This window comes from Oncorhynchus masou, chromosome 12 (assembly GCF_036934945.1).
Source record: "Oncorhynchus masou masou isolate Uvic2021 chromosome 12, UVic_Omas_1.1, whole genome shotgun sequence".
Classification (NCBI taxonomy): Eukaryota; Metazoa; Chordata; class Actinopteri; order Salmoniformes; family Salmonidae; genus Oncorhynchus; species Oncorhynchus masou.
The window spans coordinates 43,026,702-43,041,476 of record NC_088223.1 but is presented as its reverse complement, the minus strand read 5'-3'; the positions used below and the strand labels follow the sequence as shown (position 1 = coordinate 43,041,476).

The following is a 14,775-nucleotide window of genomic DNA, read 5'->3' as shown; positions in this document are numbered from 1 at the left end:
ATGGGCATTAATATGGAGTTGGACCCCCTTTGCTGCTACAACAGTCTCCCCTCTTCTGGGAAGGCTTTCCACTAGATGTTGGAACATTTCTGCGGGGACTGGCTTCCATTCAGCCACAAAAGCATTAGTGAGGTCAGGCACTAATGTTGGGCAATTAGACCTGGCTCGCAGTCGGCGGTCCAATCCCAAAGGTGTTCGATGGGGTTGAGGTCAGGGTTAAGATTTCCCTTCACTGGAACTAAGGGCCCTAGCCTGAACCATGAAAAACAGCCCCAGACCATTATTCCTCCTCCACCAAACTTTACAGTTGGCACTATGCATTGGGGCACGTAGTGTTCTCCTGGCATCTGCCAAATCCAGATTTGGCTGTCGGACTGCCAGATGGTGAAGCATGATTCATCACTCCAGAGAATGCGTTTCGAATGGAGGCTTTCCACCACTCCAGCCGACGCTTGGCATTGCGCATGGTGACCTTACACTTGTGTGTGGCTGCTCGGCCAGCTTCTGACAAAACAGTTCTTGTGCTGACGTTGCTTTCAGAAGCAGCTTGGAACTTGGTAGTGAGTGTTGCAACCGAGGACAGACCGGTTCTGTGAACTTGTGTGGCCTACCACTTCGCGGCTGAGGCGTTGTTAATCCTAGACGTTTCCGCTTCACAACAACAGCACTTACAGTTAACCGTGGCAGCTCTATCAGGTCAGAAAGGTGGCATCCTATGACGTTGGAAAGTCGAAAGTAACCGAGCTCGTCAGTAAGGCCATTCTACTGCCAATGTTTGTCTATGGAGATTAAATGGCTGTGTGCTCGATCTTATAGACCTGTCAGCATCGGGTGTGGCTGAAATAGCCAAATCCACTCATTTTAAGGGGTGTCCACATAATTGGTGATGTAGTGTTTGATATACACTGTGTACAAAATATTCAGAACACCTTCCTAACGCTGAAGCTCTGCTTTATAGTGCGATTGACAATTAAAGGCATTATATTCCTGTGGTCGGGAGAATTCATTCATGGTAAACGCTATATGTCGACTCAATCAGAAATTACTTTTAAATTCTAAAGCGGATCTTCTGCGATACAGATTGAATCCAGGCCTTTAAGGCAATGTTCCCACATTAGCAGAGACTGCATTCATGGTAAATTCTGCATATATCGGTTCTGTCTGAAATTACCTTCACATTTCTATTGCGCACTCTGTAACGATTCAGTGAAACAGATAGAATATATCCCCAAGTATTGTATCAAAGGACACTTCTCTGCACTAAACATTTTATAGACCGAGGCTGGATGTAGATATTTCTGTATTTAATTTTCAATACATTTGCTAACATTTCTAAAAACATGTTTTCACTATGGGGTATTATTGTGTGTAGATGGGTGAGAAGAAAATCTATTTAATCCATTTTGAATTCAGGCTGTAACACAACAAAATGTGGATTTAATTTGTATTATTTAACCTTTATTTAACTAGGCAAGTCAGTTAAGAACAAATTCTTATTTACAATGATGGCCTACCAAAAGGAAAAAGGCATCTTGCATGGACAGGGGCAGGAATTAAAAATAAATTAAATTAAAATATAGGACAAAACACACATCACCACAAGAGAGACAACACAACACTACATAAAGAGAGACCTAAGACAACAACATAGCATGGCAGCAGCACATGACAACAACATGGTAGCAGCACATGGCAGCAGCTCAACATGTTACACACATTATTGGGCACAGACAACAGCACAAAGGGCAGGAAGGTAGAGACAACAATACATCACACAAAGCAGCCACAGCTGTCAGTAAGAGTGTCCATGATTGAGTCTTTGGATGAAGAGATTGAGTTAAAACTGTCCAGTTTGAGTGTTTGTTGCAACTCGTTCCAGATGCTAGCTGCAGCAAACTGAAAAGACAAGAGACCCAGGGATGTGTGTGCTTTGGGGACCTTTAACAGAATGTGACTGGCAGAACGGGTGTTGTATGTGGAGGATGAGGGCTGTAGTAGATATCTCAGATAGGGGGGAGAGAGGCCTAAGAGGGTTTTATAAATAAGCATCGACCAGTGGGTCTTGCGACAGGTATACAGAGATGACCAGTTTACAGAAGACCATAGAGTGCAGTGATGTGTCCTATAAGGAGCATTGGTGGCAAATCTGATGGCAGAATGGTTGATGTAAATTGAGAAGAGCGTGGAAATAATGGTAGTGGTAATAACACTGCAATAACTTCTCACTCACTGTTCATTACTCCAACTAATTCCTATCCATGTGCTAGTGTCTGAAACACTCACAATGACTTCAAAGGTCAAAAGTATTCCAGGTTATAGACAGGATCAAGAAACATTGACCAATGTATTGGACACCAATATAAACCATGACAGCATAAGACTTGCTGGCCAAAGGCCGCTAAACAACATTACATATCAGTGTGATCTGAGCGTTCTGATTGATATCAGGCATGCTCTCTGCCATTCTTGTCATTAAACATAAACCTTTGGAATAGTACATTGATAGGACACTTTCCAATTGGCTAAACACTATGAATACTGACAATTGGCTTTCTTTACTCGTCTCCTTACCTCGATCTGAAAAGATAGGGTCGGTTAAACCGGTGACCAAGGGATTTGGTTTCACCTTTTAAGTCTCGTATTAGGGGCTTTTTTTCTAATATGCAACCTTTTAAGTCGCATATTAGGGGCTTTAGTGGATGCTTTTACTGGACCGTATTAAGCTGTGAATCACCTGTATGTATCATGTCTGTTCTTTTGAGGGTGCTTTATAGCGTTTGACAGTGATAACAGCTTGATGGTGCGACGTGGAACAAAATTATAATCCAGCAATAAAAAATGACAATGCACTTTGTGTTGGGAACTTTGGACAAAGGTTGGCTTTTCACTGTGCTTTTATGGGATCCTTCAGAGCAATCAAAGTTGTATAAATACTCAGTGAGCGTCTGTCAGTGTTGACTTACCGTAACATCACCAGAGGATCTCTAAGGTCAGTTATTTACTTAATGTATATTGTGTTTTAATCACCCGATCATTGTTGTTTACCTTTCAAGATAGACAAAATTATACTATTCGTACCTCCGTAAACAAGAAAAGTGTGAATACTACTAATATTCATTGATTCCATGTTGTGTAAGTAGTGCTCGGTTTGTTTTTGTAAACTAAGAAGGTTCCAGTGCATAAGGACATTTATAAAGTCCTGTATATCATTGTCATAAATCAGTGATCCTGTATATAACACAAATCAGTGATCCTGTATATAATATTGCTATAAAATCACTGAATCAGAGTGGTATATTACTGTTGTATAAACAGATATTCTCCATTGTGTTCACAGGTGTATTGTCAGCAGATCACCATGAAGGTTGTCGCAGTAATCCTGGCTCTAGCAGTCCTCTCAGGTGACCTTTTACTTCTACTGAGTTTGTGTCCAAAATACCACCCTATTCCCTATACAGCCTGGTCAAAAGTAGTACACTAAATACGGAATAGGTTGCCATTTGGGATGCCGCTTACCTAAGATAATCAATCATCAGCTCTAGAAAAACAAATGTTTTCTGAAACATTACCCAACAGGATAATTGACAGGGGCAATACAAATGACAACTGGTTTTAATCAATCGATTGCTCCATTCTCTTAACTATAGGCTGTCATGCATGGGTGCTACCCATGCAGGATGAGCCCCAAACTCCCTGGGAAAAGACAATTGACCAGTTTAAGGACTACATGACAGATCTGAACACCAAGGCTGATGAGAAGGTGAAGAACATCAGGGCCTCCCATCTCAGCAGAGAACTGGAGTGAGTTTATTTCTGTGCCAATTTACCTTTACTTTCCTACAGTTGGCCATTAATCCTGGCAAAAACATTTTTAAAAATATGATGAAATATCTCCCTGATGTGCATTTAGCTTCAAGCCTTTTTGCAGATGTCTTCAATACTAATGTGGATAATCATGCTCCCTTCAAAAAGTTAAGGGTTAAAGGTAGATCAAATGCCTGGTACACTCCGGAATTATCATTCAAGTCATTCATAAGAGATGATGCTTGGGTCAAGGTCAGGCACACAGGTTTAGGCCTGGACTGGCAAGCTTTTAAGCAACTGAGGAATCATTGTGTAAGTCAAATCAGAAAGGCTAAATGATTATGTAACCGCTCTTTCGGATTTTCATGGGAACCTGGCTAAATTCTGGAAAACTGTCAATCCCTGAAGAGTTCTACTTCCTCCTCTGCAACAACAAATTTAATTCAGGAACTGGCCTTATTACAGGACAAAAGGGATGCATATTATCACCACTTTATTTCAGGAGGCTCTTAGAAGTTATTTCAAAGCCTATTCACAATGATGCTGATAGAGGAAACTTGCTGAATGATCAGAGAAATTATAGTCAAAGCTTTTTTTTAGCCTATTTACAGAAAAAGAGGTCCTGGATGCTTTGCTAGCAAGAGACAACAAGAAATCCACCGGGGCCGAAAAATTGGATCCTGGTCTGCTTAAGTGTGCAGTGCCCATTATTGTTGGTTCAATAACACACATTTTCTATTTAACATTATCAGGAAATATTACAAAATTATGGAAATCAGCTCTTGTGCTGGGCGGGAATAGTAGTGTTCCTTGTCTAGCTATGATTCTTGAATCCTTGGTAAATGTAGAACTTGTTGTTGTTCTTGTTTTTGAATGTAAATCAATCAGGGTTTATGCCTGAGCATAACACTATTACAGCAACCAATTTAGTTGTTAATGATCTTTGATGCAAAATAAAATGTGCTGCTTTGTTTTTGGACCCGTTGAAAGATTTTGATACTGTTGATCATGATTATTGAATAAGTTGTCCTCAATAGGCCTAAGCTCTGACACCTGTTCATGGTTATCTTAGTGACAGAACTCAGGCCATCGTGATTGATGGGTTTAAGTCTGAATTTCTTGTACATGAAGGTGTACCACAGGAGACGATTTTGGGACCTGTTCTCCACTATTTATACAAACACCATTGGTCAATCTGTTAAAAATGTTAAACTTCATCTATATGCAGATGATACTATTATGTATGCTATTGCCCCGGCTGTTGACTTGGCTGTGTCAAAACCTAAGTCAGATTTTACAACTATGCAGGAATCCCTTACTGATTTAAAACTTGTGCTAATTACAGACAAAACTAAATACATGTTGTTTTCAGACTTTCGTAAGGATGCTTCAGATGAACTACATTAGATGGTTCTCCAATCGGACGTGTTCCCGCATATCAATACTTAGGCATTTGGATTGATATGGATTTGACGTTTAAAAAACATATAGATGAGTTAAAATTTAGAGTTGTCTTTTTCTACAGAAACAGATATTGCCTTTCTCTAAGCAGTAGGACGTAGATTATTCAGTCAACCTTTTTATCTGTTCTTGATTAAGGTGATATTATCAGCTGCTACTACTTTTAAACCTTTGGATGCCATCTTCCATAGTGACCTTTGTTTTGTTACAAGTGACAGTTTTGATACTAATCACTGCATCCTGTATCAAAAAGTTGGCTGGACTTCGCTAAAGACCTGTAGATCTCTACATTACTCCCTTTTTGTTTACAAGGCCCTACTTCATAAATGTCTGTCTTATATAACTTTGCTATTGAAGTATAGTCACCTGAGTTGTCTGATGGTTAACTGGTTAACTCTTGAGGTTCCTAGGGTCTCCACCGAGCTAGGTGAATCTGCTTTTAGTTTTAATGCACCGTATTGCTAGAACAAAATTCTAAATACATTTCATCTTGATGTTCTGGTGTCGTTCGTGCAATTTAAAGTATTGATTGGGGACTGACTTGTGGAGGAATGTATCTGTTTTTCTGGGTGATTTGCAATGTTTTATTTGTTCTTCCCATTACTGTGTTATTGTATTTTAATGTGTATACATATACAGTGCATTCAGAAAGTATTGAGACCCCTTGACATTTCCCACATTTTGTTGTAAATGGATTAAAATGTAACATTTACATAAGTATTCAGACCCATTACTCAGTGCTTTGTTGAAGCACATTTGGCAGCGATTGCAGCATCGAATCTTCTTGTGTATGATACTACAAGCTTGGCACACCTGTATTTGAGGAGTTTCTCCCATTCTTCTCTGCAGATCCTCTCAGCCTGGGGAGCGTTGCTGCACAGCTATTCTCAGGTCTCTCCTGAGATGTTCGATCGGGTTCAAATCCGGGCTCTGGCTGGGCCACTCAAGGACATTCAGAAACCCGGCCCGAAGCCACTCAGGCGTTGTCTTGGCTGTGTGCTTAGGGTTATTGTCCTGTTGGAAGGTGAACCTTCACCCAAGTCTGAGGTCCTGAGCACTCTGGAGCAGGTTTTCATCAAAGGATTTCTCTGCACTTTGCTCCGTTCATCTTTCCCCTCGATTCTGACTAGTCTCCCAGTCCCTGCTGCGGAAAAACATCCCCACAGCATGATGCTGCCACAACCATGCTTCACCTTAGGGATGGTGCCAGGTTTCCTCCAGAAGTAATGCTTGGCATTCAGGCCAAAGAGTTTAATCTTGGTTTCATCAGACCAGAGAATCTTGTTTCTCATGGTCTGAGAGTCCTTTAGGTGCCTGCCAAACTCCAAGCAGGCTGTCATGTGCCTTTTACTGAGGAGTGGCTTCCGTCTGGCCACTACCATAAAGGCCTGATTGGTGGAGTACTGCAGAGATGGTTGTCCTTCTGGAAGGTTGTCCCATCTCCACAGAGGAACTCTAGAGCTCTTTCAGAGTGACCATCAGGTTCTTGGTTTTATATTTTTTCAAATTTTGAGAAACCTGCGTTTGCTTTGTCATTATGGGGTATAGTGTGTAGATTTATGAGGAAAACATTTAATTTCATAAATAAATAAAGGCTATAACGTAACAGAATGTGGAAAAAGTCAAATACTTTCAGAATGCACTGTATTGTTTGGGTATCATGTGTTGTATATACAGGGCGCTTTTGTAAAAGAGACGTACATCTCAATATGTCTTCCCTGTTAAAATTTTAAAAAAACATTTAAAAATGTATATTTTCACCCAGTCCAAAGAATAACACTCACCTATTATGATGTATTTGATAAATGTCCACTGAGTGTACAAAACATTAAGAACACTTTCCTAATATTGAGTTTAGTCAGATTCACCTGGTCAGTATGTCATGGAAAGAGCTAGTGTTTACATTGTTACATTACAAATTAAATAGTAATTTAATAGGATCTATGTGTTAATAAACCTGTCTGTTTTCCCTCCCAGTACCCTGATCACAGACACCATGTCTGAGCTGAATATGTACAGTGATGATATGAAGACCAAACTGGGACCTCTCGCTAAGGACGCCGCTGAACGTCTGGGCAAGGAAGTGCAGCTCCTTGTTAACAAGTTGCAGGCTCACATGACTGAAGCTAAAGACCGTACCACAGTGTACACCCTGGAACTCCAGACCATGTTGGAGCAGAATGCCAATGACGTCAGTCACAGGGTCAACACCTATAGCCGCAAGCTGAACAAGCGCCTGAGCAAAGACACCCAGGAGATTTGCAGGTATGACAGAGAGAAGGCAGGAGCCGTTTGCCAGACTAAATCAATTAAAGTATTCAAGTCTTTAGATTGAAGTTTGATTGAAGATTGAAGGCTTTAGATTTAAAGCATTGTCTTAATGTGTCTAAATGTTGGCTGTTATGTCATAATTCATCATGTATTGTTCACCGATTTAAAAAAAAAAACATTCAATAATATTTGTCTGTCACATAAGTAGTCGTGCACATAGAGGGAGTCATTTAACTGCAAACAAGTTCTAATGAAATGGAATGCTTTACCTTACTTTGACCAGTACCTGTCTTTGACATCTCCTTCCTCTTCACTCTTTTTAGCAAAGTGACCACCTATTTCGAGGAGTTGCAGTCTCGAACCACCTCTGGCGTGGAATCCGTGATGGATCGTGTTGAGCCTTACTATGTCCAGATCCGTGAGCGCGCTGAGGATAAGATGGCTACCATCAGCAAGCTGCTGGCGACCCAGGCTGAAAAGGTGAGCACTGTCTGTCTCAGTAAGTAGAGCAAGGTGCTAGCATTGCCAATAATTGTGGGTTTGATTCCCGCTGGGGCTACCCATACAAATTAATGTATGCATGATTGCAAGCGCTTTGGATAAAAGTGTCTGCTACATGGAATATACAGTGGCAAGAAGAAGTATGTGAACCCTTTGGAATTACCCAGATTTCTGCATACATTTGTCATAACAATAGACAATAGACAAACACAGTGTGCTTAAACTAATAACAAACAAATTATTGTATTTTTCTTGTCTATATTGAATACATCATTTAAACATTCACAGTGTAGGTTGGAAAAAGTATGTGAACCCCTAGGCTAATGACTTTTCCAAAAGCTAATTGGCGTCAGGAGTCAGCTAACCTGGAGTCCAATCAATGAGACGAGATTGGAGGTGTTGGTTAGAGCTTCCCTGCCCTGTAAAAAATACTCACAAAATTTGAGTTTGCTATTCACAAGAAGCATTGCCTGATGTGAACCAAGCCTCTAATGAAAGAGATCTCAGAAGATCTAAGATTAAGAATTGTTGACTTGAAAGGGTCACAAAAGTATCTCGAAAAGCCTTGATGTTCATCAGTCCACGGTAAGACAAATTGACTATAAATGGAGAAAGTTCAGCACTGTTGCTACTCTCCCTAGGAGTGGCCGTCCTGCAAAGATGACTGCAAGAGCACAGTGCAGAATGCTCAATAAGGTTAAGAAGAATCCTAGAGTGTCAGCTAAAAACATATACAAATCTCTGGAACATGCTAACATCTCTGTTGATGAGTCTACGATAAGTTAAACACTAAACAAGAATGGTGTTGATGGGAGAACACCACGGGAGAAGCCACTGCTGTCAAAAAAAACATTGCTGCACATCTGAAGTTTGCAAAAGAACACATGGATGTTCCACAGCTCCTCTGGCAAAATATTCTGTGGACAGATTAAACTAAAGTTGACTTGTTTGGAAGGAACAAACACAACACTATGTGTGGAGAAAAAAAGCACACCAACATCAAAACCTCATCCCAACTGTAAAGTATGGTGGAGGGAGCATCACGGTTTGGGGCTGCTTTTCTGCCTCAAGGCCTGGACAGGTTGCTATCATCGATGGAAAAATCAATTCCCAAGTTTAGCAAGACAATTTGCAGGAGAATGTAAGGCTATCTGTCCACCAATTGAAGCTCCACAGAAGTTGGGTGACGCAACACGACAACGACCCAAAACACAGTAAATCAACAACAGAATGGCTTCAACAGAAGAAAATACGCCTTCTAGAGTGGCCCAGTCAGAGTCCTGACCTCAACCCGAATGAGATGCTGTGGCATGACCTCGAGAGCGGTTCACACCAGACATCCTAAGAATATTGCTGAACTGAAACCGTTTAAAGATGAATGGTCCAAAATTCCTCCTGACCGTTGTGCAGGTCTGAAAACGTTTGGTTGAGGTTATTGCTGCCAAAGGAGGGTCTACCAGTTATTAAATCCAAGGGTCCACATACTTATTCCACCCTACACTGTGAATGTTTACACGGTGTGTTCAATAAAGACATGAAAATGTATAATTGTTTGTGTGTCATTAGTTTAAGCTGTCTATTTTTGTGACTAAGATGATCAGATCACATGTGATGACCAATTTATGCAGAAATCCAGGTAATTCCAAAGGGTTCACATACTTTTTCTTGACACTGTATTATATTACAACTAGCTGCACCTAAATGGCATTTATTATATCAGGTGAAGGACAAGCTTGAGTCCCGGGCTGAGGAGGTCCGCAAGCAGCTGGAGAAGACCACCGAGAACCTCCGCAGCAGCCTCAAGGACAAGACGGAGGAACTGCGCACCTGGTTCAACCCTTACGGCCTCATAATCCGTGATAAGGCTAAGGCCATCATGGAGACCATGTAAATCAACATACCACCATACAGGCTTAGGGTGGCGGTCTAGTTCACGCACTATGTCACATATTTCACCCAAGTTAAAAAATATTTTAAAAAAGGGAAGGGAAGTTGCCTTTCAGAAACCATTTAGTTTGTCACTCCATTCATAAACAAGACATAATGCATATTTGGCTGAGCACAGAGCTTTTCAGACTTGTAACAGGTTTCCAAGATCAACCAAACAAATCTACTTGTGTTAATATCCTCTCTCCCTCATTGTCATCCACCTCTACAAAAGGCAGCTTTTCCAAGGCCTAGCTGATAAAGTTCACTGAAATGCATACTCTAGCCATTACTGCTTAACATCAAAATGTATATTAGCGGTACAGAACAGTTGTGGTAGGGGAATTGTATAAAGGGCTTTGTGAGTAAGTAATAATAAAAAAACATACATTGGTGAAAGTCTGTCAATCCAATAAAAACATCTATACTAATCTGTGAATTGTTATTGTTATTTTAATTTTGTTTCTGGTGTCCTTTGACAGCTCTTTGGTCTTGGCCATAGTGGAGTTTGGAGTGTGACTGTTTGAGGTTGTGGACAGGTGTATTTTTATACTGATAACAAGTTCAAACAGGTGTCATTAATACAGGTAACGAGTGGAGGACAGAGGAGCCTCTTAAAGAAGTTACAGGTCTGTGAGAGCCAGAAATCTTGCTTGTTTGTTGGTGACCAAATACTTATTTTCCACCATAATTTTAAAATAAATTCATTAAAAATCCTACAATGTGATTTTCTGGATTTTTTTTCTCTCATTTTGTCTGTCATAGTTGAAGTGTACCTATGATGAAAATTACAGGAACCTCATCTTTTTAAGTGGGAGAACTTGCACAATTGGTGGCTGACTAAATACTTTTTTGCCCCACTGTATGACATGATAATCATCATAAGCTACGTTTCCATCAAATTGGCAACAGATTTATGTGAATATTCTCAAATCTGCATTAAAAAACATGCACATTTTCCCACCAAAGGTGTTTCAATTACAGATATGGAGGACTCGGGGCCCAAAAGCCCTTTTTAGCATGGGCAGCGCCATCGAGGACATTCACCATCTTGAAGTAGTCAACTGGGTGGGACTTCCTATGGGTTAAGGAAGGATCACATAATTTGTATTAAGGCCGTTTACTCAGTACTCAGTACTTTACACCTGTGTAATGACCATACTGTTTAATCAGCTCCTTGATATGGAACACTTGTCAGGTGGATGGATTCTCTTGGCAAAGGAGAAATGCTCACTTACAGGGATGCAAACAAATTTGTGCACAACATTTGACAGAAATAAGCTTTTTGTGAGTACTTGCATAAAAACTGTGGATGGAAACGCAGTTACTGTGGAGAAACTTCAGCGGAAACAACACACAAGTCAAAGTCAAGATACTTTTATTGTAAGACAACTGTATATAAAAACTTGTTTTAAACTTTTGCATTGATAACGAGACATCTAAAGAATGAAAATTATCAGCACATAATCAATATAACAAATCCTTTCCATCACATCTTTGTGTTGACAAAAGCGTTGCTGTACAGTGCTTAAAGATGCAATGAGTAATGTTTACTGAATGTCCAGTGACATCTTTGACATTTGAAAATGACTAATTACAATAGTGTCACAAACCACACTTCACATTTCCAGAAAACAAAGATGGTAAGTAATCACCATTTACCAAACAAATGACTGTTTGGAAAGCAGATCTAACCGTTACCCCAAAAGGACACAACATAGTGTGTTTTCACATTGGTTCCCTTTCAGCCAATATTTGTGAACTCTGTGCAGTTCGCTTAATTTATTGTACATTGTTAACACTCCTGAGAACCTCAAACCCCTCAAAAGAGCCCCCCGAAGCGAACCAAACAGATCATCTCGAGAGGTGGTCTGAGTTGGGTTTGCTTGAATTCTGTGGTCCGGTTCCCATTTTTAGTCCCCAAGTTCGCTTGTAACTATTCCCACACAACACACTAGACTACAGCAACACCGTTTCCCCTGCCATAAACCCTTACATTGGTGCCACGAGAGATGATGGCAGAAAACAAATGTGAGCTGTTTTTGGATATTGACTAGCAATTGTCAAGGATGCACAGAAATTCCAAAATGTGTGGAGTTTTTAGTTCAGATTATTGGTTTGCAATATATGCTAAGAGAGTTTTATAAGCTGTTTATTGATCGTGGGGTTTGAATAGTGTGAGAAGACAACATATTTGGTGAGAATCACAACCAATAAAATCTATTCTAGCTCTTAAAGGGGAAGTAGCCTACATTGGGTGTAAAATGTTCAATTACAGCATTATTTAATCTGCAGTTACTCAATTGCTATTTGTTCTGTTACCAATAATATTTACAAGTTAATCGTATCTTCTGATTACAGTTATGTCTCATATTTGAACTAAAAGTAATCTATTAGCTTCCAAACTGTAAGTATGTATATCTAGCTGTCCCATAACACATTGTGATTGAATGGCTTGTCCTGCATTGAGTGAATGTTGGAAAAAGATGTTGGTTCTTTTCAAAACATAGCAATGTGAATGCAAAAAAAGAGTCCACCAAATAGGTGAAGTGAACTGGTAAAAGAGTTGAGTCCTCATGCAAAGGCAAGGGCAAGGGCAGTGTAACTACAAAGATAACACCATTTTGTTACCCTCCAGTTGACTTTAAAGAGGACTGATATCGGTTATTTTAAAAGAGGTGTGTTACAACATCTACAACGTTAAACATAAAAAAAACATGTACAGTGCATTCTGAAAGTATTCAGACCCCTTGACATTTGAGACGTTGTAACGTTACAGCCTTATTCTAAAACAAATTGTTTTTTCCCCCTCATCAATCTACACAATACCTGATAATGACAAAGCAAAAACAGGTTTAGAAATGTTTGCAAATGTATATAAAAAAGGAATATACCTTATTTACATAAATATTAAAATCCTTTGCTCTGAGCCTTGAAATTGAGCTGTTTCCATTGACCATCCTTGAGATGTTTCCACAACTTGATTGGAGTCCACTTGTGGTAAAAGCAATTGATTGGATATGATGTGCACACACCTGTTTATATAAGGTCCTACGGTTGACAGTGCATGTCAGAACAAAAACCAAGCCATGAGGTTGAAGGAATTGTCCGTAGAGCTCAGAGACAGGATTATGTCGAGGCACAGATCTGGGGAAGGGTAGCAAAACAAAATTCTCCAGCACTCCCGAAGAAGTTTGGAACCACCAAGACTCTTCCTAGAGCTGGCCACCTGGCCAAATTGAGCAATCGGGGGAAAAGGGCCTTGGTCAGGGAGGTGACCAAGAACCCAATGATCACTGACAGAGCTCTAGATTTCCTCTGTGGAAATGGGAGAATCTTCCAGAAGGATAACCATCTCTGCAGCACTCAACCAATCAGGCATTTATGGGTGTGGCCAGACAGAAGCCACTCTACAGTGAAAGGCACATGACAGGACGTATGGAGTTTGCCAAAAGGCACCTAAGAATCTCAGACCATGAGAAACAAGATTCTCTGGTATGATGAAACCGAGATTGAACTATTTGGCCTGAATGCCAAGCGTCACGTCTGGTGGAAACCTGGCACCATCCCTATGGTGAAGCATGGTGGTGGCAGCAACATGCTGTGGGGATGTTTTTTTTAGCAGCAGGAACTGGGAGACTAGTCAGGATCGAGGGAAAGATGAACGGAGTAAAGTACAGAGATCATTGATGAAAACCTGCTCCAGAGCTCTCAGGAGAACTTGTACTTGAGAGGCCTAACCAGAGCCTGGACTTGAACCCTATCGGACTTCTCTGGAGAGACCCGAAAATAGCTGTGCAGCGACGCTCCCCATCCAACTTGACAGAGCTTGAGTGGATCTCTAGAGAAGAATGGGAGAAATTCCCCAAATACAGGTGTGTCAAGCTTGTAGCGTGATACCCAAGAAGACTCAAGGCTGTAATTGCTGCCAAAGGTGCTTCAACAAAACACTGAAAAGGGTCTGAATACTTATGTAAATGTAACATCATTTATTCATTTTTTTTGCTTCAAATTTCTAAAAACCTGCTTTTGCTTTGTCATGATGGTGTTTTGTGTGTAGATTGTTTGAGGGGGAAAAAACAAAATGTCAAGGGGTCTAAAAGGGGTACTTTCCAAATGCTCTTCCAAAAAGAGAACAAATAAAACAGGACAGATTGGAGTAACTGTTTAAAAGTACGACAAGTTCGTAATCTATTCAAAAGGCACATTTTTGTAGTACTGTACATTTTGGGGGTGGGGGGGAGAAAAACGTATTCCCCGGATATATTCAAATGATATAAATAATATTTTTTTTAAAGGAAAAAAAGTTAATGTCCACGTTAAACAAATAATCCACTGAAGGAATGAAACACCTCTCAAATTGGTGATAGTCTGTTCTATGATTATTTTCACCATGGCATGATTTAATTTCTGGTCCGAAATTGTGTTGTGCCGCATCATCACGATAAAGTTTTTGTCTTTGGAGATAGGCAATAACAAACTAGCATATTTCATAATGCTTTTAAAACAATTACCTGCACTCCAGATTGCCAAATCAGACAATAGATGACATTGACATACTAGTCTAGAACACATCCAACAGTCTATATTGTCATGACAAAGTACAGTGCCTTGCGAAAGTATTCGGCCCCCTTGAACTTTGCGACCTTTTGCCACATTTCAGGCTTCAAACATAAATATATAAAACTGTATTTTTTTGTGAAGAATCAACAACAAGTGGGACACAATCATGAAGCGGAACGACATTTATTGGATATTTCAAACTTTTTTAACAAATCAAAAACTGAAAAATTGGGCGTGCAAAATTATTCA

General features: G+C 40.1%; 1 protein-coding gene across 1 annotated transcript; it reads left to right on the top strand.

The window, feature by feature from the left end:
* Positions 1-2,901: 2,901 nt before the first annotated feature.
* On the top strand, positions 2,902-10,690 carry LOC135550135 (apolipoprotein Eb-like). The gene is made up of 6 exons (XM_064980650.1): positions 2,902-2,989; positions 3,338-3,401; positions 3,648-3,801; positions 7,243-7,530; positions 7,860-8,016; positions 9,758-10,690. The coding sequence occupies exons 2-6, from the start codon at positions 3,359-3,361 to the stop codon at positions 9,926-9,928; spliced, it is 813 nt and encodes a 270-aa protein (XP_064836722.1). The 5' UTR covers positions 2,902-2,989; positions 3,338-3,358; the 3' UTR covers positions 9,929-10,690.
* Positions 10,691-14,775: the final 4,085 nt, after the last annotated feature.

Excerpts from the sequence above, each read along its gene's own strand:
- LOC135550135 (XM_064980650.1), top strand. The coding sequence starts at position 3,359 with ATGAAGGTTGTCGCAGTAATCCTGGCTCTAGCAGTCCTCTCAG. Across the intron at positions 3,402-3,647 it reads GGCTCTAGCAGTCCTCTCAG|GCTGTCATGCATGGGTGCTA; the intron begins GTGACCTTTTAC and ends TCTTAACTATAG. Across the intron at positions 7,531-7,859 it reads GACACCCAGGAGATTTGCAG|CAAAGTGACCACCTATTTCG; the intron begins GTATGACAGAGA and ends CACTCTTTTTAG.